The 24,541-nt window shown below is 41.3% G+C and overlaps 1 protein-coding gene across 1 annotated transcript; it reads right to left on the bottom strand.

Moving 5' to 3' along the window:
• Positions 1 to 887: 887 nt before the first annotated feature.
• LOC148022524 (microbial Terpene synthase-like protein 13) lies at positions 888 to 23,723 on the bottom strand. Its single transcript, XM_087696556.1, has 3 exons — positions 23,234 to 23,723; positions 22,672 to 23,041; positions 888 to 1,056 (listed from the first exon to the last, which is right to left on the bottom strand). The coding sequence occupies exons 1-3, from the start codon at positions 23,694 to 23,696 to the stop codon at positions 888 to 890; spliced, it is 1,002 nt and encodes a 333-aa protein (XP_087552682.1). The 5' UTR covers positions 23,697 to 23,723.
• Positions 23,724 to 24,541: the final 818 nt, after the last annotated feature.

Below are 24,541 nucleotides of genomic sequence, written 5' to 3'. Positions count from 1 at the left end.
AGGATTAGAGGGGGTGGATATCGTATTGCTGCGCATTCGAGGTGTGAAATCCATCCAAAAGTTGTGTGTGTGAGATTTGATACTTTGTACATACTTAGTCGTTGTGTTTACATTTATTTTCTGCATGCGAGTATAGTGGAGAGAAGTTTGGAAGCATAGTAATGGAAATGTTTGGGAAGTTTAAATCAGTTTCAGAAGCACTAGAAGATCAATTACCATCTACCTTGGATTTTGCAATGGAGGTTTCTGCAGTTGAAATGTTAAGGGTCTGGCAAGCAGTGCGGTTTTTGATACATATGGACTTGGTTGGGACTAGTTTCTGCTTCAAGAAAGGTTCTTTGTGATTTATTAAAAGATGGTTGTAGCTGTGTTCTGATTCCTGGAGGTGTTACAGAGATGCTCTTTATGGAACATGACCGTGAAGGTAGCTTATCTGAAGCAGAGAGTTGGTTTCATACATGTAGCATGAGAGACAGGAGCTCCTTCAGTGCCTTGTTTCATATTTGGGCAGACCCATGTTTACAAGTGGTGGAAACCCAAAGGCAGGGTATACAATCAGATCTGTCAACTGCTTCGCTTTGTGCCATTTATGTTTTGGGGAATGTTTGGGCCTCTATACTTTTTTGTCATTTGATGCACGTTATTGTCGGGAAGGCTATTTTGAAATGTATGGCTATTTTAAAATGGGAGCTTCTTCCTGCGTCCTCTTTTGAAAAAGAGTACAGCTTTTCACCTGCAACGCAATCAATTAATTGAGAGTCAGGAAGTATTATGGAAGTGGATTTTACTACATCTCGTATTTCTTATAGTGCCCTTGGAACTCGGATCTCATGAACGGGAAAGCCAGAGGAAGGTGTTACTATGGAAGCACGCTCAGAAACAAGGGGCTAATATGAGGAATCAGTGACAGACAGAGATGGAAGGTTCCGACTCCGAGGATTACTTCCACACACGTCATATGGAGTCAAAGTTGCCTTGAAGGAAGATGCTAATGGCCTATTAAGAATGGAGCGAGCATCACCAGCATCATATACTGTGCAGGCTAGAAGGATGACCCTGTGAGCGTAGAGGAAATTCAGAGACAGGCACGACATAGTGATCACGTCACAAGGATGAGGGAAAGTTCTAAATTCTAGCCAGAACAATACAGAGAGTTACAGGAAGGTGGAGATATTATTCCTCCTGATTATGCTGATGATGATGGCAAATGTTCGAGAGAATTCAAACCAAAAAGAAGCCGTAGTCAAGGGAGGATTGAAGCTTCTTCTTCTCCAATTGTTATCATAGAGGGCATTTATGCTTTAAGTCTGATTGTGCCCCAGAAGACATCATACAACAACTTTTTGAAACAGTTTATCCTATGTATAAAGCTTTCATTTAGCCAGACCTGGAAACAGTGCATATCAGATGAAGAGCAATTTAGAGAAGTTCTATTCTTTATACACATTGAGACAACAAAAGAGACTTAAGATATATATCTTTTGTCATCAGAGATGGGCAGAGATAATAGGACAAGCTAGGCAGAGTGTTGAGTTTTTGAAAGATCAAGAAGTCATTAGAACGGTGCTGAATATACTTCAGACAAATACAAGTGTTGCAAGCTCCCTTGGTTAGCCTTTCCTTACACAAATATCACTTATCTACTTGGATATGCTGAATGTGTACAGGATATATAGTGAATTCATATCCAGTAACATAGCGGCAGAGAGTTTAGACCAGACCCTGACTGGTTCTATACACTTATGTTATTGTCACATGCACTTTTCAATAAGCCAGCCTTCAGAAACCTTGTATACAATGGTCTAGTTCTTGCTGAGAATGGGAAGGTGTCCTTTTACAACTTGTAAAGAGTGTGGCCATGAATTGCAAAATCCTTGGCAAATTGTTTGTGAATACATCTCTGCTGCTGTGATTTTCAGAACAGAGGGATCAACAATGTGGAACTGATTTAGTTTCTCTTTGAACTTGGATTTCATATTGTTGGGAAGAATTTATTTTTGAAACCTTGTACTTCTCAACTGTGCATGACTTTGAATAGAAAAGATCTAACACAGGATGATCCATTGATCCATCTATTATCACTGATATCTCTTGTTTTAGAATTGATCTTCTATCTTGAAATTTGTCAAGGTCTTCTGAAGACGCGACTTTACTTTCAAAAACCCTTCGACAACGGGGTTTGCGATCTAGGGCTTTCCACGTCTACCACGTAGCGGAAGTATTCCGACCGTTCCCACTTAGGATCAACCTGAGTTAGGGTTTACCTGATTGGTCATTTCCTAACAGCAACTAGTGTCGGACCCAAGCGAACTACTTTACGTAGAAACGCCAGGTCTGAAGCGGATTCACGTTGCACTTGGTTCAAGAAGAATGGGAAACGAGAGGGAGGCAAGCTCAACCTCTTTTCCATAAGGCATAGTCCCATTCCGTTCCCCTAAAACAACGTAAATCAGGTTTAATAATAACTCTAGGTCAACGCTTTTGTTGTTCGTGTTCTTTGACAATCCTCCTGCTGTCCATTGTGATTTGAGAAAAGTTCCCGACCAACTAGGACCACCCATCTGTAGGACGGGCCTATGGCCCATCCTCCGCACTTTCCTCGGGTTGTTTTAGTTATTTAATTACCTAGCACATTAGTTGGACATGTAACAACTAGCTTCTTTAATTAATCCATTAGGCACTGGTTCTTTCACATAATCTTATCACTTGACATAGAAAAACAATATCAGACAAGTTCCTTATTAACAAGTTATCATATTTGTATTTGAAATACAAAGAGTCCAGCCCGTAGGCTTATCCACAATCCGCTCGAAGGCTATCCAGCAATCCACAAGGATTACTATTCCAAGTTTCCGCCCGTAGACTAGTATGCGGGCCTCGAGATCCAATCCCGAGTCACGTTAGCCTCTTGCGCAGGACCCGAAAGGCGAGGGATTTACAGCCAGAGCCCCCCTGGCACCCAAGTGTCCTCCTGCTCCAAGTAGCGCTCAACGTAGAGACCTCTCGCGGCGGGTTCGGTACACTTTCCTGGCGCGGTCAACAACCCCTTTGGTTATGGTTAGGCAGGTAGTTAGGGGTAACTGAAGTTGCCTCTCCCTTTAGGAGTTAAACCTGAAGTATAGATATCCATTTATCTTTTAATTCATTGATCAAACAAAGCCAAATAGTGCTCTAAAATCTGTAGCAAGCACAAACATTTCCATTGATCGTTTTTGTTGGCAAACTGCTAAGGAATGAATCCTTCCTTTCGAATGCGTCCAGCACTTGATCCGGGATGACTTGCAACTTGGCAAGATCCCCTATATCCTGGGTTAGGGCGTACCCTATTAACCCAACTTGGTCAAACCTTGAGTTCATTGGTTACTTCAGTCAATCGACTGGTCTTTAGTTTCTAAACAATCTTCCTTACTCAAGAAGGATACTAAAGTATTCATCCTCTTGCAAGATAACTTGCATAAGAATCTGCCAACCCTATTACGAGACTTTGGCCATTCTCTTGTGATCCAATCACAAGATCATATGACTCTGCATTTGCTACGCAAGCGTCGCATAGAACTATGAGACAATGGAGTCATGAATCAATTTGTTTCAAGTTCTTTAAGCTAACGTCGTTAGACCTAGGGTTTCCAAGCTTCATCTTTGTAAGATTCTCAGGGACAAACCCTAGTTCATTTTACGATTACAATTTGCTGTCCCTATATTCAGGGAATGTGGCAAGTATTTAAGGTATAGGCATTTCTTGGAATTTAACTCATTCCCAACTAGTATTTCGTAGCGTAGGTATTTTAAGTTTATGTTAATTTGGTTAACTCTAGAAGATGATTTCGAGATTACTTCCACATGATTCATTGTCTATGCGTAAATTGATTTTTCAATCCTAAACTTTATCGATTTGAGGTTAAGTTAATTCCAAATAATCCTCCTACACTTTGAGAACAAAATTCATGCTAAACAATCAACCTTTTACTTGATAATTTATGCTATTGAGAATGATAATTTCATAGAGTTTATGCACCGTAAGAATTGTTTCATGCTTTGCACTTTATACTTCAAGGCTCAACCGAAGTATACTATTTCAATGGATAATAATCCAGTCTTATAATTTGTTTCAATGCATAAGCTATTTACTAGAAATGTGTTTATGCTTTCTTCATTTGCATGTTTCATTTAAAAGTATTGATGACTAAGTTTCTTCGTCGCGAACAACTAGGACGAAATATATCCTATTTTTAATAATTAACAATATCAAATTAAAATTAAGAAGGAAAACGTGGGTTTGGGGTGAGATATCCACATGGATACCGGGAGATGACCCTCCCGCAGTTGCACCTTGGACTTTCTTAGGAGGCATCGCAATTGTAGTCGTTCGGACGTGGAAGTAGCTTTACAACTCTTCTTTGGAATTCACCGTTGCTCCCCTTGCACCGTTCGTCGAAAGTAGTTTTTGGAGGGCTCCCTCCTTGAAGTCGGCAATTTGAAAGGGTTTTTCAGAATCTTTTATGACTAAGAACCATTGAAGCCATGGGGAAGGCTTAAAGGCCTTTTAATGAATCGTTCAAATGAGGAACAAAAAGGGATGGAAAAGACACAAGGTGCGGGAGAGAATTCCAAGGAAATATAGTAACCATAAAGGTTATAAGAAAGGTCGAAGGACCCTTAGGTCAAACTTGGAGGAAAGGGGGTTTCAATATGCCACAACGGGAGGGGCTAGGGAAGGTTTAAACATGGAGGGAAGAGGGGTGGTTCCAAAGCCAAGGGATAGGGGTTTAAGGGATTAACACGGGGGGTGTGGTTTCAGGATGCCCAAGGAAAGGGTTTAAGGGTTAATACATGGGGGGTGTGGTTCCAAGGAAAAGGGGGCTTGAGGATTTATAAAATACAAAAAAGGGGGCTTAAGAAAAGGGGGCTAAGTGACTTTTAAAAGCACGAGGGGGGGGGAGGTAATAATACGACCTCGAAGACCACTCTTTATGGGGGAAAAAAAGGGCTTTTGATCCTTTAAACACGAGGAAGGGGGGGTGAGGTTCCAAAAAACATAAGAAGAGGGCCTTAGGGGCTTTTAGGACACAGGGGTAATAATAAGGTTTTTGAGATACACAATAGGGGGTGAAAGGCCTTAAGAGGATTAAAACTGGGGGGGGGGGGGGGGGGTAGGGAGAATTTGGTGAGGCACAAGAAGGGGGGTGAAAGGGGGCTTACGGGGATTAAAACCGCAAAGCGGATTAAGGTATAGGAAGGGGGTTAAAGAGCCCCCCCTTTTGGAAGCTTCTGACTTCCAGAAGATTACATGGGGGGGGTGGGGGTGAAAAGGCCGTCACGGCGCAATGAGATGCCAGCGGCCGTCAATCAGGGTTTCCACGTGGGGAGGGGGGGTGAGTAAGGTCGTCAGCGGACGGGGGCGACGGTGGGTAGTCTGCAGGCGGCGGCGCTGGCTTTAATGGAGGCGGCTCCTCCCTCCTTCTCTTCTACAACAAGACGACGCAATCAGATGGAAGCGACCTTAGCTTTACCCTCCTTTCTCTCACTCAGCGTTTAGAATGGCCCCTCACTCCTCACGTATTTCACCTGATTCCTCCCTCAAACTAGCGGCATCCCGGCTCTTGGCTCCTCCTTGTGTTTCCCCCTTTTTTATAGGGGGAGGGAGAGGCTCCTCCCTCCCCTATGTGGCAGCAGTAGAGCAATTTTACTCCAGTGAGCTCCACAGAGGAGCTTTCGTAAACCTTCTATTCCCCTCCCCCTCCAACAAGACTGTCGGTTGGGGGAAATGAGGGGAAAAAAAATAATTCATTTATACTTAAAAATTGCTATATCATTATTTTCCTAATAGAGGTAGTTCATGTAGAAAAAAGAAATTTAGAACATTACATTCTCTTCCCCTTAGAGGAATCGAGATGTCCTCGTCTCGATATAAATAGGGAAAAGTGTCTTCATCTACCCAAGTGGCATCCTCTTTGGGATAATCTTTCCACTGGATGAGGCATTCTCTTAGGGTTCTCGATCTTAATTGTCTCTCCCTAACATCTAAGATCCTATCAGGCCTTAGTTCAAGGACTCCTTGACTAGGCATTACAACTTGTTGGTCATCAAGTATATGGTTAGGATTAGGTACATATTTTTTCAATAGGGTGATGTGGAATACATTCTGAACCTTTAGGTTCTCCGGGAGTTGTAGTTTATAAGCATTAGGTCCTAGGCATTTGAGGATCTTGTACGGCCCACAATACCTTGGACTTAGATTCTTGCAAACTCCTAAGGATAGGGAACCCTTTTTAGGGCGAAAGCGAATGAAGACCATGTCACCTTCTTTGAAGACTCTATCTTGAAAATTCAAATCCACGTATTCCTTTTGTCTATCCTTGGCCGCTTGGATGTCCTGCCTTATTGAATTTACTTGGTCATCCATCTCTTCCAACATCTTCCTTGAAGCTTCAACCCTTAAGGTTGGATCTGAAAAGTTTAGGGGACTTCGACAATCATGACCGTACAATGCTTGGAAAGGGGTCATCTAAATGCTTTGCTAGTAAGAAACATTGTATGCAAGTTCAACCAAAGGTAAGTTTTGAATTCACCTCTTCGGCTCACGACAACAGTATGCCCTTAGCATATCCTCCATGACTTGATTTACTCGCTCTCTTTGGCTGTCCGTTTGGGGATGGTAAGTAGTGCTAAAGCAGAGTTGAGTCCCAATAGCTTCAAAGATAGCCCTTGAGAAGTGTGATGTGAAGAGAGAATCACGATCACTAATGATCCTTCTAGGTAACCCATGTAGCTTGAATATCTCCTTGATAAACAATCTTGCAATGTTTGAGGCTTTATAGTTTGTCTTCACTGGAATAAGGTATGCAACCTTAGTAAGCATGTCAACCACAACCATGATGGAGTTGTATCCTCCCTGGACTTGGGGTAGGCATATAACAAAATCCATGCTGATGAATTCCCGTTTCATTTTAGGAATGTCAAGCGGTTGCAGTTTCCCAGGCATCATGACATGTTCGGCTTTGATACGTTGACAAGATAAACACTTGATGATATATTTGAGAACGTCACCTTTGAGCCTCTCCCAATGGTAGCTCTTCCTAACTGCGTTAAGAGTCTTGGCATAGCCAGGATGTCCTGCGAAAGGGGAATCATGAGCTTCCCACATTATCTTCTGCTTAAGTGACTAGCTTACTGGTATACACAGCCTTGTTCTATAATAGACAAGTCCATTATTAATAGAAAATTCCTGATACTTAGCCTGGAAATTTTGATTCTGATCCTTGATAGAGATATCCTTTAACACTGTTTGGTAGGCCAAATCATGACATGCATCCTCTCTAGCTAACTCAAGTATAGGGTTGTTTGGCATAAATACTTTTGTAGCTAGAGATCTTGCTGTTGATGGATTCTGCAGGATTAGAGAATTAAGGAATGCCTTGCGACTGAGTGCGTCGACAACTACATTCTCTTTCCCTGGTCGGTACTTGATTTCAAAGTCATACTCTTCCAGTACTTCAATCCACTGACGTTGCCTCATGTTGAGCTCGTTCTGGGTAAAGATCCATTTGAGGCTCTTATGGTCAGTTACTAGAGTAAACTTGTTACCCAACAGGTAGTGTCTCCAAAGCTTTAGAGCATGGATGACAGCTAACAATTCCAAATCATGTGTAGCATAATTATTTTCATGACTCTTCAATTTCCTTGACTTCCTGCACGAGCACACATCCTAAGGCAAGTATGCTTGCATTAGTTACTACCTCGAACTCTTTATTGAGGTCTGGAAGTTTTAGGATAGGTGCTGATACCAAACTTTGCTTCAATCTATCGAAGCTGTTTTGTTCGGGAGTTAACCATGAAATGGAAGTTTACTTCTTCAGTAAGTCCGTCAGAGGTGCTGCAATCAAAGCATAGTTTTTTATGAAGACCCTATACCATCCTGTCAATCCAAGGAAGTTGCGTATCTCTTTGACGGATGTTGGTATTGGCCACTCAGGCATAACTCTGACCTTGGCTGGGTCCACTGAGATTCCTTCTGCTGAAACTATGAATCCCAGATATTCAATATGATGTTTGTAGAATGCACACTTTTTCATCTTAGCATACAGCTTATGCAACCTCATTGTCTCTAGGACAATCCGAAGTTCGGGTTCATGATCTTCTTCATTTTTAGAATAGATAAAGTGTCGTTGAAGAAGACAAGCACAAAATCATCAAGATATGGCCTAAAGATATCTTGCATTAACCTGTTGAAGGTGGCAGGTGCATTCGTAAGTCCGAATGACATAACTAGGAACTCAAAGTACCGATATCTTGTATTGAAGGCCATCTTGGGGATATCTTCTTCCTTGATCCGTATCTGATAATAACCTGACCTGAGATCAATCTTGGAGAAGATCTTTGCACCTTGAAGACGATCAAGAAGCTCATCTATTCTAGGAATAGGGTACTTATTCTTGACCGTTGCTTGTTTCAATCCTCGGTAATCAATACATAGTCGAAGTGTCCCATCTTTATTTTTCTGGAAGAGTACTGGAGCTCCCCACGGTGAACTGCTAGGACAGATGTAGCCCTGATCTAGCAGTTTCTTGAGTTGTTCTTTCAGCTCAATTGCTTCTGGTATGGACATTCTATAAGGTCTCTTTGCAGTTGGCACAATTCCTGGTACTAACTTAATCTCATGATCCAGTTCTCTTTGAGGTGGGAGTTCCGTCAACTCTTCAGGGAATACGTCTGCGTATTCCTTTAGCCAAGAAGATCCTTCATTAGACTCTTGTTTCTGATCTAACTTGTTGAGTTTGATCAAGTAGACATGTAATCCTTTCGTGACTCCTTTTATGATCCGAGATACTTTGGCCAATTGGATTCTTGGTACTCTAGCCTCACCTTGGGTTGTGACTAATTCCCTTTCAGAGTTTCGAAAGGAAACTTGACCCTTTCCACAATGAATGTGGGCGTCCTTAGGCATAAGCCAATCCATTCTGAGTAGATACTCATGGATACCTAATTTCATGACTCTGGATTTGATCGAAGTCTTCTTTCCTCCCAGAAACAATTCCACCTTAGCAGTTTGCCTGGTATAAGTAACCTCACGACCATTTGCCAATTCCACAAGTAGGGTAGGTGCTTCTACTGTGGCTATTCCTAATCTTTTTGCACATGCTAGTGAGATAAAGAAATGTGTACTGCCACAATCAATCAAGGTCTTGAAACTTTTACCTTGATAGTTCGACGGTGTCTGAATCACCGAGAACTGGCGATTCGGTCCTTTCTTGTGTAGAGCGGCATGGACTGTCGCCCTTTCAAATTTTGCTTCCATGGTCGGATCTTCTTCTTCTTCTTCTTCGCACATTTTTCTATTGGCAATGCAAGTGGTTCTTCCTCTTCCTTGGGTAACAGCTCCTTGACCACGGCCTGTTCCTTGGAAAGGCGCTTCACGATGTCCTCCACCAAGCTTGGGACATTGCCTCTTGAAGTGATCGGGTTCGTTGGAGTGGAAACAACGGAGGTTTCGGCCATTGCTTTTAGTAGGAACAAAGTTGTTGACATTGTTAGTCCTTGCTTTCTTTCTTCGCCCTTGGTTATGACCTTGAACTCTCTTCATTTGAGGTCTGAATGCTCCTCTGTTCGGGTCATTATAAAACTAAGTTTTGTTACCCCTTGGTCTAGCGTGCACCTCCTGAATTATAGGTGCCGCTCGAATGAGTGCATCCTAAAGATTTGATGGACGCATAGATTCGAGATGGGTATTGACTGGTGGATTCAAACCCGTACAAAATTTGGACACCGATACTGTGTCATGTCCATCTGTGGTGCATACTTAAGAAGTGAGACAAATTTAGAATAGTATGCATCAAGCATGAGCCCCAGTTGTTTTAGCTCGTAGAACTCATTCATTTTCTCCTTGCGATTAGCAAGTGGTAAATATCTTCATTGCATGGCTTTCTTTAGCTTCTCCCATGTAACGGATCCCTCCGCGATCCCTTGATCCCTGCACCATTGCTTCCACCAAAGCCTGGCTTCGCCAGTGAGATTTAGCTTGGCGAGCATAGCCTGATTGGCGGGTGCAGTTTCGGTTGCTTCAAAGTAATCCTCCATGGATTCAATCCAAATTTTGGATGAATTTGCCTCTCCCATCAAACTGGGGTGGCTTAATCTGCTTGAGAAGGAACTTCTTCTCCTGGATTACAGCAGTACTTGATGTAGGAGGCGAACTAGGAACCTGTACTTGGGGTTGTGCCTGGATAAAGGTTTCGTAACATTATTATACTATAATCATTATTGATTTATATTACATCTTCAATTATGCTATCATGTAAACAATGTAGCTACTTAACTTTTTATCAACTCTTATGCACAATCAGACATTGATAAAAAGAAGTCTTTATTTGTATTTATATGGCCATAGCCCTTTCAAATACAATATTTCTTGTGATGATAAGCCAACTGTTACATTTAGTTTGGGGAGAACATTGTATTACATTTATCTACATGAACTGTATAATAGTAAGGTTTTGGGTCATGGATCTTTAGGAATCGGTAAGTCATTGGAAGTTCAGGATATCCTGTCCGTTGGAATCCATACTTATCATGGCGGCCCAACACTTTAATCCTGTAGGCGGGGATTACACGGGTTACTTCCTCATATACATATGAGTTCATCTCAACCCTCTGACCTCGGATATGTAAAGTTGAGTTTACGTGAGCTTCCACAAAAATGAATAGCTTCACGACTTTCAGGTCTTCCAACCACTTGATCCTCTTTAGGTTGGTTTGTAGATAAGCAAACCGGTGGGTGGCTATATAGTAGATTCCTAAAGCACTCGTCCATCTTCATTCCATGTACAAAGGTGATGTATTATAGATTTGCTCTAGGATGTTCATCATCCCAACTCTTTGTCGATAATGCGGAGAATGCATTGCAGTCATAAACATGACTCCAAATACCAAGAACTTGTTCCATGCTTCGTAATTCTGCATGACAGTATTGAAGGTAAGGAAATGTTTGGAACATCAACATTTGCTTTACTTATTCTTATTAAGATTTCATAAAATAATTCCATTGTTGGTTTGCTCTGATACCAACTGTAACGTGTCCACTAGTGTTATCCAGCAAACGTCTTACCAATCCATCGGAAAGGAAGTCTAGAAAGCTCCACCCAGCACTCCCATGGAATATTACGGGGTTTGCGATCTAGGGCTTTCCGCGTCTGCCACGTAGCAGAAGTATTCTAGTCATTCCCACTTAGGATCGACCTCAGTTAGGGTTTACCTGATTGGTCATTTCCTAATAGCAACTAGCGTCGGACCTAAGCGAACTGATTTACGCACAAAATGCCAGGTCTCAAGCAGATCCACGTTGCACTTGGTTCAAGGAGAATGGGAAACAAGAGGGAGGCAAGCTCAACCTCTCTATCATAAGGCATAGTCCCATTCCGTTCCCCTAAAACAACGTAAATCGGGTCTAATCATAACTCTAGGTCAATGCTTTTGTTGTTCGTCTTCTTTGACAATCCTCCTGTTGTCCATCGTGATTTGAGAAAAGTTCTTGGCCAACCGAGACCACCCATCCATAGGACGGAACTATGGCCCATCCTTTGCACTTTCCTTGGGTGGTTTTAGTTATTTAATTACCTAACACATTAGTTGGACATGTAACAAACAACTTCTTTAATTAACCCATTAGGCACTGGTTCTTTCACGTAATCTTATCACTTGACATAGAAAAACAATATCAGACAAGTTCCTTATTAATAGGTTATCATATTTATCTTTGAAATACAAATAGTCTAGCCCGTAGGCTTATCCACAATCCGCCCGAAGGCTATCTAGCAATCCACAGGGATTACTATTCCAAGTTGCCGCCCGTACACTAGTATGCGGGCCTCGAGCTCCAATCCCGAGTCACGTTAGCCTCTTTCGCAGGACTTGCAAGGTGAGAGATTTATAGCCAGAGCCCCCCCTGGCACCCATGCATCCTCGTGCTCCAAGTGGAGCTCAACGGAGAGACCTCTCGTGACAGGTTTGGTCCACTTTCCCGGTGCAGTGAACAACCCCCTTGGTTAGGGTTAGGCAGGCAGTCAGGGGTAACTGAAGCTGTCTCTCCCTTTAGGACTTCAACCTGAGATATAGATATCCATTTATCTTTTAATTCATTAATCAAACAAAGCCAAACAATGCTCTAAAATCTGTAGCAAGCACAAACATTTCCATTGATCGTTTTTGTTGGCAAACTGCTAAGGAATGAATCCTTCCTTTCGAATGCGTCCAGCACTCGATTCGGGATGACTTGCAACTTGGCAAGATTCCCTATTTCCTGTGTTAGGGGATACCCAAATAACCCAACTTGTTCAAGCCTTAAGCTCATTGGTTACTTCAGTTAATCGGCTGGTCTTTAGTTTCTAAACAATCTTCCTTACTCAAGAAGGATACTAAAGTATTCATCCTCTTGCAAGATAACTTGTGTAAGGATCCGCCAACCCCATTGCGAGACTTTGGCCATTCTCTTGTGATCTAATCACAAGATCATATGACTCTGCATTTGCTACGCAAGCGTCGCATAGAACTATGAGACAATGGAGTCATGAATCAATTTGTTTCAAGTTATTTAAGCTGGCGTTGTTAGACCTAGGGTTTCCAAGCTTCATCTTTGTAAGATTCTCAGGAACAAACCCTAGTTCCTTTTATGATTACAATTCATTGTCCCTATATTCAAGGAATGTGGCAAGTATTTAAGGTGTAGGCATTTCTTGGAATTTAACTCATTCCCAATGAGTATTTCGCAGCGTAGGTGTTTTAAGTTTATGTTAATTTGGTTAACTCTAGAAGATAATTTCGAGATTACTTCCACATGATTCATTGTCTATGCGTAAATTGATTTTTCAATCCTAAACTTTATCAATTTGAGGTTAAGTTAATTCCAAATAATCCTCCTACACTTTGCGAACAAAATTCTTGTTAAACAAGCAACCTTTTACTTGATAATTTATGCTATTGACAACGATAATTTCATAGAGTTTATGCACCATAAGAATCGTTTCATGCTTTGCACTTTCCATAATGATTTATTGCGATATGTGTTAATAGTGCGAGACGCAGTTTATACTTCAAGGCTTAACCGAAGTATACTATTTCAATGGATAATAATCTAGTCTTATAATTTGTTTCAATGCATAAGCTATTTACTAGAAATGCGTTTATGCTTTCTTCATTTGCATGTTTCATTTAAAAGTATTGATGACTAAGTTCCTTCGTCGCGAACAACTAGGATGAAATATATCCTATTTTTAATAATTAACAATATCAAATTAAAATTAAGAAGGAAAACCTGGGTTTGGGATGAGATATCCACGTGGATACCGGGAGATGACCCTCCCACGGTTGCGCCTTGGACTTTCTTAGGAGACATCACAATTGTAGTCATTCGGATGTGGAAGTAGCTTTACAACTCTTCTTTGGAATTCACCGTTGCTCCCCTTGCACCGTCTGTCGAAAGTAGTTTTTGGAAGGCTGCCTTCTTGAAGTCGGGAATTCGAAAGGGTGTTTCAGAATCTTTTACGACTAAGACCCATTGAAGCCATGGGGAAGACTTAATGGCCTTTTAATGACTCGTTCAAACGAGGAATGAAAAGGGATGGAAAAGACATAAGGCGCGGGAGAGAACTCCATGGAAATATAGTAACCATAAAGGTTATAAGAAAGGTCGAAGGACCCTTAGGTCAAACTTGGAGGAAAGGGGGTTTCAATACGCCACCAGGGGAGGGTCTAGGGAAGGTTTAAACACAGAGGAAAGAGGGGTGGTTCCAAAGCCAAGGGATATGGGTTTAAGGGATTAACACGGGGTGTGTGGTTTCAGGATGCCCAAGGAAAGGGTTTAAGGGTTAATACACGGGGGGTGTGGTTCCAAGGAAAAGGGGCTTGAGGATTTATAAAATACGAAAAAGGGGGCTTAAGGAAAGGGTTCTAAGTGACTTTTAAAAGCACGGGGGGGGGGGGGGGGGGGGGGGGGGAAGGTAACAATACAACCTCTAAGCCCACTCTTTATAGGGGAGAAAAAGGGCTTATGATCTTTTAAACACGGGGGGGGGGGGGGGGGGGGGGGGGGGGGGGGGAGGTTCCAAAAAACATAAGAAGGGGGCCTTAGAGGTTTTTAGGACAGAGGGATAATAATAAGGTTTTTGAGAGAGACAATAGTGGGTGAAAGGCCTTAAGAGGATTAAAACCGGGGGGGGGGGGGGGGGGGGGAGGAAGAATTTGGTGAGGCACAAGAAGGGGGGTGAAAGGGAGCTTAAGGGGATTAATACTGGGAGAGGGATTAAGGTATAGGAAGGGGGGTTAAGGAGGCCCCCCCTTTTGGAAGCTTCTGACTTCCAGAAGATTACATGGGGGGGCGGGGTGAAAAGGCCATCACGGCGCAATCAGATGCTAGCGGCCATCAGTTAGAGTTTCCATGTGGGGGGGAGGGGGGGTTGAGTAAGGTCGTTAGTCGACGGGGGTGACAGTGGGTAGTCTGGAGGCGGCGGCGCTGGCTTTAATGGAGGCGGCTCCTCCCTCCTTCCCTTCTGCAACAGGACGGAACAATCAGACGGCAGCAGCCTTAGATTTACCCTCCTCTCTCTCCCTCAGTGTTTATAATGGCCCCTCACTCCTCACGTATTCCATCTGATACCTCCCTCAAACTGGCAGCATCCCAACTCCTGGCTCCTTCTTGTGTTCCCCCCTTTTTTTAAAGGGGGAGGGAGAGCTTCCTCCCTCCCCTACGCGGCAGTAGCAAAGAAATTTTACTCCAGTGAGTTCCACAGAGGAGCTTTCGTAAACCTTCTATTCCCCTCCCCCTCTAGCACGACTGTCGGGTGGGGGGAAATGAGGGGAGTAAAACAAAATTCATTTATCCTTAAAAATTGCTATATCATTATTTTCCTAATAGAGGTAGTTCATGCGAAAAAAAGAAATTTAGAACATTACAATCTTCAATCTTCAATCCAAGGTTAATGAAATTATGAGCTTCTGCACAGATAAAACTCCAAGATTGGAAAAAGAATCTAACCCATAATATATTTTACGTTAATAACATATTTTAGTTGCATAGTTAATATCATAGTCTATAGTAGTTCAGCCATAGAGCTACATTTAAAACCATAGTTTGTAATACTTTAGCAATAGAGCTACATTAATCATATCAATCTCTAGCACCAAGCTCAATCTCCATCATGGGTTCCAATATTAGCATTGTGATGTTTTCTCTTCAGAGGCCCTTGATGTATGTTTGTTCTTCTCGTCCTAGCCTTGATCTCAAGAGCAAGAAGAAAAGAGGGTTAGTAAGGGAGATGAAACCCTTGCACTATAAGAACTTATTTTTCTCATGAAAATTGCAAGAGAAGAGAGCCTTGCACTGTGGGTATGGTTTTGTATTAAACCTTGATGATAAGAAATAGATTGCGTATACTATTTAGAAGATTATCAAAATCTGCAAAGAAATTAAGAATATAATTTTTGAGTTTCAATAAATTTTTGGATTTTTTATAGAAAGAGATACTAATTTAAATGTATTCTCAAAACAAAAATTCACATGAGAATGCTATATTTGCAAATGTATACAAAATTTCCAAGAGATACTCATTTAAATGCATTCTCAAAAGGAAAATTCACATGAGAATGTTATGCTAATTTGTGTCATGCATTAATTATCAAAGTTAGTAATGAAATTATAATAATATTTATTATAATTTATAAAAATTATAACTCATGTGAATAATATACTATAATTATTAGCTTTCTTAATTATACATTATAATTAAAGGTATACTTATAATTATAATATATTGGAGTTCGAAGATATTGATGTTATCTATTTATCCATGTTAGAAGTTTTGAGATTGAGTTTACCATGAAACTCTTGGGGGGAGGGAAAATATTCACTTTGAAAAACCCAACACTCCCACTCTCTTATGACTTTAAATCTATGCGACTATTGTGGTTGGGTAAGGTAGGAATACAAAACCAGAACCATATGCAATGTTAAAAGACTAGTGCAAAGTCAAGTTAAGGTCGTAAAAAAGTAGAACAAAGCCTTATACTTCACCATGGGTTCCAAGACCTTTTAGCTAGAGAGGAGTATGTACTAAAGTTACACTGAACTTTAGAATGTGCCATTACTAGCATTAAACAAGAGACTAATAAAGGACTCATAGTGAAGATCCTTTAAGAAGTTTTAGCAACCATCTAAAATACTACCATTAAGGAAAATTAAAAGATATTTGGTCATGGGTGTTTAGTCCTTGAATTGCATTGACACTTGGTAAAAGAGGAAACTCCTTGGCCAAAAAACGAATCTATAAAGTTTCGCATCAAAGTGGGCCCACTTTGGAGGTACAATAATGGCATTTTTGGAAAGGATATAGAAGTGTTGTGTTTCTTAGGCCATTTTCCCCTATTATTGGGCTATATGGGTCCCTGACATAGCATACACGATTGCATTTATAACAAATTACATTCTTGGATTTGGTATTTGAGACACTTGGATTAGCATTTTTAGGTTCAGATGAGTTAAGAAAATTAGAGAACAAAGTAGAACTCTTGGGATTAGAATTTGAAGTAGGGCGGTCTACATTATTATAGAAATCTCTTATGCAAGGTCCACGAGTCGGATGATTCTTTCCAAATTGAAAGTTGGAAGCATGAAAAGAGTTCAAACGACAGTTGTCGTTACCCATATTATTTTCCATGAAAGTTAAAAGTTGTCACTCATTGATCTTTAGTTTGTTTTTTTCCGACGTCATACACCAAAGATATTGCCTTGTCCAATGTGTTGGGTTTAAACATGTTGACTTCAGTTTGGAAAAACAAAATAAGGCGAACATATACTTCCTTTTAAAAGGTGATTCAGCCTACAAGTTTGAAAATTTTCCATTATAGCAAAGTGCTCCAGAATCTTCGGATGCACTAATGATCTCTAGAGCAAGACACTAATAAAGAACTCATAGTGAAGATTCTTTAAGGAGTTTTAGCAACCATCTAAGATACTACCATTAAGGAAAATTAAAAGATATTTTGTTCATGGGTGTTTAGTCCTTGAATTGCATTGACACTTTGTAAAAGAGGAAACTCCTTAGCCGAAAAAGGGATTTACAAATTTTTGCATCAAAGTGGATCCACTTTGGAGGCCGAACAATGACATTCAAGGATGGTTAGAGGAGGGCTAGCCCATCATCTCTTGCAAAGCTACATGGGATTTTGTTAGAGAACATATTGGTAGGAACCTGGGCATGCACTATCCTCCAGTCACCTCCAGTATGTAGGGTAATTGAGGAAGTGTTGGTGGCAAGGCTAGTAAATAGAAGAGAATCCATTCAAGAATACTATGTGACTTTGTCACTTCTATGTTTACTCTCTGTCTCTTTTTCACTCACTCACTTAGACACACACACACACACACACACACACACACACACACACACACACACACACACACACACACACACACACACACACACACACACACACACACACACACACACACACACACACACACACACACACACACACACACACACACACACACACACACACACACACACACGTACACCATACTCTCTCTCTCTCATGATTAATGCTTTTATGTGTGTGTGCCTTATGTCGTTTGAACCTCAAGGCAAAGCACTAGAAGAACATTGTCTTGAACCATCAAAACAATTTACGTGCCTAGTATTTAGTAAAACAATGATTTGATCAAATTAATGAGACTCAATTTGAGGGACTCTTTTGGGAAACATACCACTACTCATACATCCTTGTATACTATCCTTAGGAAAGGACATAGAAGTGTCATATTTCTTAGGCAAAATTTCCCCTATTATTGGGCTATATGGGTCCCTAACGTGGCATATACAATTGCATTTGTAACAAATTAAATTCTTGGAATTGGTATTTTAGACACTTGGATTAGCATTTTTAGGTTCAGATGACTTAAGAAAATTAGAGAGCAAAGTAGAACTCTTGGGATTATAATTTCAACTAGGGCAACCTACATTATTATAGAAAGTTATTATCCAAGATCAGTGACTAGCATGATTCTTTCCAAATTGAATGTTGGAAGCATGAAAAAGCTTAAAATGACAGTTGTATTTTCCAAGAAAACTAAAACTTGTCACTCACTGATCTTTAGTTTGTTTCTTTTCGACGTCATTCACTAGGGAGATGGCCTTGTTCAATATGTTGGCCTTGTTCAATATGTTGGGTTTAAACATGTTGACTTCAGTTTGGAAAAATGAAAGAAGTCCGAATATATACTTTCTTTCAAAAGGTGGTTTGACTACAGGTTTGACCATTTGCCATTATAGCAAAGTGCTCTAGAATCATTCGATGTACTGATGAGGATCTCTTGCTCTGGCTGCATAAGGATATTCCATTGTTATTGTATGCCCCTTCTTGATCCCTAAACTGGGGGTTCTAGATCACTGGCTGATGATCTATCTCCTCCTGGCAGCCTCGGGGGCTCTGGATTAGGGCCTTACCAATCCCCTGCCACACGCAGAGCAAGCTGCGTAGGAAGGGTGATCAGGGGAGGTGATCTGGGTTGATGTGAAGATCCATCTCAGGGACGGCCTTCACTCTCATTGCCAAGCCTCGGTCTAGAATCTTGAAGACCCTCCTACAATAGGACCTTCTAGATCTGACCTCCCATTGTGAGGCCACAGACAACTAGCTTGCCCAAGAGGGCCATACTCTGATACTTTGCGTCTATGATCCCAAGCCCTCCCTTTGACCGATGCCATCTAATGGTCGCCCATGCCACCTTGGCCTTGGAATCCCTAGAGCCGTCTGACCTAGAACAAAGGAAGTTTTGCACTAGGCGACGAAGCTGCACTACGTAGAATGAGAAGCACCAGCACTAGGCGGCGAAGCTGCACTATGCAAGATGAGAAGCACCAACACGAGGCGATGTAGCAGGCCCTCACTAGGAGGACGTGGTTAACCACGAGGGCTCGAGGACTTGAAGAAACTGCTAGGCAGGAGTCATGTCGAGTCCCACCTGGAACCCTAGGTACCAGACGATGTGCCCTCTGCTCGCTCACCCATCTAAATCCCAGTTGGATGCCGCACTCCATGCTAGAGTCCAGGTCTGTGAGGAAACCAACCGACTTTCGCTAGTTGATTTTTGCTCCCGCTGAAGAACAAAACACCTCAAGAGCGAGTCTCACTCTCTCCAGCATCAACTCATCATCCTCTATGTAGAATGATGTATCGTGTGCATACTCTGAGTCTAACAACTCAGTCAGCTCTCACACTAGAAGTCGAAAGCCGCGTAATCCACTCAGACGTGACCTGAGAAAGTGACACATCGCCTCTCCAAAGAGTAGGAACAGATTCGAGGCCAGGGGGCAGCTCTGCCAGGATCGATCTCTCTAGTTTGGCAAGAAGGAAATAAGTGAGAACCTTCTTACGGAATGCCGTCCACATAAGAGGATGATCAGTGATCTTGCATATGACATACCACCATAAAGAAACTTTGTTGATAAAATTATGTGAAGCACACTTGATTTTATCATTTTTAGTATAACTTTTATTATCAAAATAAGAGTTGAATTGACTTAGCGAAGAGATAACCTTACAACATCTTTAATATTATTGTTAGTATTAAATTTAAAGATACATTTTCTTATCTTCGCAGATGGATTCATTTCAAGGGTGGCATTGATCTTGGAGACCATAGCATCATCGACATAATAAATTTGGGATGTATAAAACGTAGGATATCGTAGCTCTTGCTCGAGTTGGGCTCAATGTTGACGGTCTTCTTCTAGTTGCATGGCCAATGAATCTATGTATTGCTCCATGGTTGGTTTAGGAAGTGGTGATGTGGATTCTAAATTTATAGTGTTGGATAGTCCTTCCTAAGACATGGTGATTGCTTAAAACTTGGTGAAACGATCCAGATAATAGAGATGCCTTGTAATTAAAGAGTCACTTTGCTCATGGTAAGAAAATTTTGGTGTGTAGGTATCAAAATAAAGAGCAGCTTCTGGACAAAATTAGGAGACGGAATAGGCAAGAAATGAAAATTTTTGTAATAGTATTTTGATGAAGTTTTGTCATCTTGGAGTGAGTGCAGAAGAATCTCCTCTCTTGTAAGAAATGTAAGTCAATTGTCATTTAGGCAGATCAATGAAGTATGTAGTTTACGATAACAAAAAATGATCCCCCACAAAATTCAAAAGAAGATTTAAGCTTATTAAAGCTTAAGCTAAGATTAAGACAATAAAGATTAATTAAGATCTCTTAATCTTCTTTGGCCACAAAAGCTCCAGAATGATGGCAACATGGTAAGGAGATAGGATTTCTTAATGTTCAACTAGATTTAGAAATTTTTGGATAGAGATAGGGGGTTTGTGGAGGATTTTGGAGCGTTGGGAATCTAGCATGAAGTCGGTTTTGGGTTGTTTTAGACCGTAGAGGCCAATTGTTCCAGCAAGCTTGCCTTCGCATAAGAGAATAGGCGATTGGAAGCCCTAGATGTAGGCTGGGCTCTGATATCACTGTCCCACACATCAGATGGAAGAATTGCACACAGCGAGCAGAAGAAGCTCTACCTCACACTCTTTTACTCACAAAAATGAAAGCATGACTCATAAAACTCAAAACAGACTTAAAGAATAGTAAGGAAAAATTGAGCAACACACTATTGGGTGCAATCTCCCCCATACATGGAGTGGGTATCTCCTCCATGCCATATTTATAATATTAAAATGAATCTTGCTTTGCTCGAAGATAGGCCCTTTATAATCACTATTTTTATAAAAGGATTTGATTTTACTAAATAAATTATTGCAATCAATTGCACAACTCACAACTATTGAGATTCGTAAAATATTTCGAGAATACCTTCAATATATCTCTAAAATCTCATGTATTAATAAATATTTACAAAGAGGGTATATGCACTCCTTATTATACACAACGATGCAACTATTTGTATAATACAATGAAGAAGTTTATAGAATAAAGTGTGGACATTGCTATGTGCATCCAATTCATCTTGCTCTACACATTAGCTCTGCCAAAGATTTAGAAAATCATGTTAGAAAAATAATTAATTGAATAAATATAGCTAGCCATAATAAATCAAATAATAATTGGAATTTCATTAAATAATCAAATCATGTAGATGCATGTTAATGCTTGACATATGAATATTGTGATATCACCCATGTACGGCTTCACCCATATTAACACATGCAAGTCTCACACTCGAAAAGGATAGGCATCCTCATCATGCTTCTGCCCAAGAAAAAAAGTAATTAGCTCTTGGAAACATGCATAGCGGTAAGAGAGAACCATTCAAGGCACTCATCCTGTCAATGTGCACACAAGGGAGAAACATTGAAGGTGCTCACCCCTCGTATAGGTGCCACCTAGCAACATATTTGGAAATTATAGTTGTGACTTTGTATATTACATGGATTGAGATATTGGTCCGTGATTTGGCAACATTAGGCCTTGATACGTTACATTTCTTGGATCTTGAATACTTAGCCAATTGTGAGAATTATCTTTAGATATTAAAATTCTTTGTGACACTTTGAGTAAGAATAGACCTAATAACTAATGATATGTTTGACATGTTGTTATCCTGTGTGACTTATGTAGAGCATGGGAAAATTATCGTATTTTTGGGTAAGACTATTCCTTGCCTATAAGGTATAGAAATGAAAATTTGCGGTTGGGGGGTTGCTTTTCGTGTAGTTGTCATAGTTATCATAAGCCAAAACTACTCCTTGAAAGTATCCACTTGGTTTTTCATGCATATGATCTATTGTATTTAGTGTATGTGTACATTTGGAAAATTGTGTCCTACTTTGAGTAGATAGGTCTTTAAAGAGGGATGCATTCTTTCAATTACATAGTATTATCATTGGATCTCTGTATCCCTAGTTTATGAAAGAATAGTCCACTACATTATAGTTTTCCATATATGGGCTTTTAATTAAAATAGCTATCTTCGAGATCTTCAAGTTTGTGCATACTATGTGTAGTCGTTTGCTACAAATAGATACTCACCATTCTACAAAAGTAATTTTTGTTTGAATAGATTCCCCAACTTAAATGAAATATGAGAAGCTTCACAAATTCACTATGGCATATTGTGGAGATTGACAACAAATAGATATAACACTACTTGTGACTTCAACTAATCAGTATTTTGGATAAATTTGCAACTTTTGCAACGAGATGAGATAGAACATAGATATTCCACATTGAGTAATAACAAGTAATAATGTGATTAATATGAGGCTTTATTCATGGAAGAATGTGTACAGCTTCTTTGTAGGGTAGGCTGCCAACCATGCTTAGATGAGTCGTCATATATATCTTTGCTATTTAAGGAGAGTTGTAGAGTCACATTAGTTGATGAGATCATCGCTAGACTAAGCTCTATAGCATAGACTACATAGGGTCCAAGTAATGATTGCAAAGAGGGTGTCGTTAGTAGCCTCAACATAGCCTTGCAAGGATGGATTCCATGTAATGATGTCATGAGATAATTGTACACGATCCTTGTCTCTGTCCTTGATCATAGCACAAGCTTGAGAGAGAGCTTCTTGGAAGTCCATGATCTTGTGAGTTGGGCAAGAAACCATTCGGTCATTCTGATAGTGCAATATTGTGATTAGGTTAATGTAGTCCCCTTTACAGTACTCAGCATTAAATGAAAGAACATCATTGATCCAAAGCACTTGATCAACCATGGCTTGATATAGGTTTTCCAAGAGTGGTTGTGATAAAGCCTCATCGTCAAGCTCCATGTTAAGGTCAAACTCACAAGCAACGAGGCAAATCCTAGCAGCCCCATCCTTACGACGAAGGGGGATGTATTGCTGGAGGCTAGGGAGCTTGTTGTCCTCTCTCAATGCTACAATAAGCATCACACCGGTGAGATAGTCCATAACTGCTTCCTGCACACGCTTGTAGTGCTTAGGCGACATGCCTTGAGCTTGCATATCAGCAGCCCATTGCACTCCCATCTCGATCACCAACTCTTGTTGGGATGATTGGTCTTTGGAGACGCCTGTATCAAAGAAACGCCCCGTAATTCTTTAAAGTTAGTGCTAAGTTTTGATATTGTAACACTCGGAATGAAAGTAACGGGGGGGTGAAAACATCTTTCCTAGCGTAAATGAAGAAGATGGGTCATTCCATGGAAGCCTCATTCGAGCTCCCCATGGAAGCCTCCTTGAGCCTCTTTATGGAAATGGTATACCTTTAGGCTCATTCGTAAGGGAGCTGTGGAACACGTCAGTAAGGCCGGCCGCGGGCACGGCAGCGGGCCCAAACATCGTCATGAGCTGGCGGGAGCAGAAGGCGCGAGCACACTCGAGGTTGAGGCCGAGGACGTGCTGGCCGTCATCGAAGAGGTCATCTAGCAGGAATATCCAGTGCAGGAGCTTCACCAGGGTGAAGGAGCGGGCCTTTGAGGTGCCGCTGGGGTACATCAAACACGACAGGCTGGCGTAGTTCATGTCCAGAAGATTTTGCAGCTGCTCGTGGGGGAGGCCATGGGCCTTAAAGAGGCCGGTAGTCCACTCGCGGCTCTGCTCCTCCAGCGACGTCCGAAGGGGATGGCATCTACGGTCCAAGGGGCAGTATTGCAGAAACTCATCATGACCAATATTAGTCATAATTCCGTCGCCACCGGCGATCATCAGCGGCAGGTTCTTGTCCATTGCGCTCTCTCTCTCTCTCTCTCTCGCTCTCTGTGTAATACGCTGCTTTCTTCACAAATACGCTACTCCATCCCCCATATATTTATGCTCGTTGTTGTGGGCCAGCCAGTGCAGTCGCACATATCTCCCCGCGGCAAGCGCTCTTGGCGAAAATTGATTAAAACCGTGCATCAATGCCGTGCATTGAGAATAACTGGGCGGTGCGAATGAAGACAATGCGGCGGACTCAGACAGCTGCGGTTCAAAGAGGATCAGCCCTCCATTTTATGGCTGGGGTCCGGTCTTCTTGACTTAAGCGAAAGGAATGATCGCTATTTCTTCCTACTCTAGGACGGTGGCTCTAGGCTTACGCATGCAGCAGCGCCACGTTACCATTTAGCCTGTGGTGGTTTGCTGTCGTCGGGATGCAGGCGCTGTAACCATCACATGGTAACACAAGGGAAGAAAAAGTAACACTCTCGAAAGAGTAGACTCGCCTTAGCATGCTATGTACCTTTCGACCGTGAAGCAGGTAGGCTTCACCGTAAAGTAGGTAGGCTTCAGGTACTCTCCTCAACAATCCTTTTTCTATCGCCAATGCATGCTTTGAAATAATAGTTACTTTGAAATGTTTGGATGACTGCGATTGTGATTCTGGTTGTGTCACTCTTACAAATTGTATTTCCATTGGTGTATATGTAACACACACTAGAAGGAAGATGGTTGCAGATGTGTTTTGTGAATTAGGAAAATAAGTTTGGGGCACATCTACAACTGCGTTCATTTTTAGATTTGAAGATCAGATTTGAGTATTTGGATTGCAAAATCTCAGTTCAAAAGCATTGTCTTCTAGGATTTAGGTATGC

The sequence above is a fragment of the Lygodium microphyllum genome, chromosome 16 (assembly GCF_053477565.2).
Source record: "Lygodium microphyllum isolate KBCC chromosome 16, Lygodium_microphyllum_v1.1.10, whole genome shotgun sequence".
Lineage (NCBI taxonomy): Eukaryota > Viridiplantae > Streptophyta > Polypodiopsida > Schizaeales > Lygodiaceae > Lygodium > Lygodium microphyllum.
This window is presented reverse-complemented; position numbering and strand designations above follow the sequence as displayed.

Coding starts and splice junctions, on each gene's coding strand:
- LOC148022524 (XM_087696556.1), bottom strand. CDS start 23,696: ATGGACAAGAACCTGCCGCTGATGATCGCCGGTGGCGACGGAATTATG. Junction 23,042..23,233: donor CCTTACGAATGAGCCTAAAG/GTATACCATTTC, acceptor TCTTTGATACAG/GCGTCTCCAAAGACCAATCA. Junction 1,057..22,671: donor GTTCTTTCATTTAATGCTGA/GTACTGTAAAGG, acceptor CTACGCTCACAG/GGTCATCCTTCTAGCCTGCA.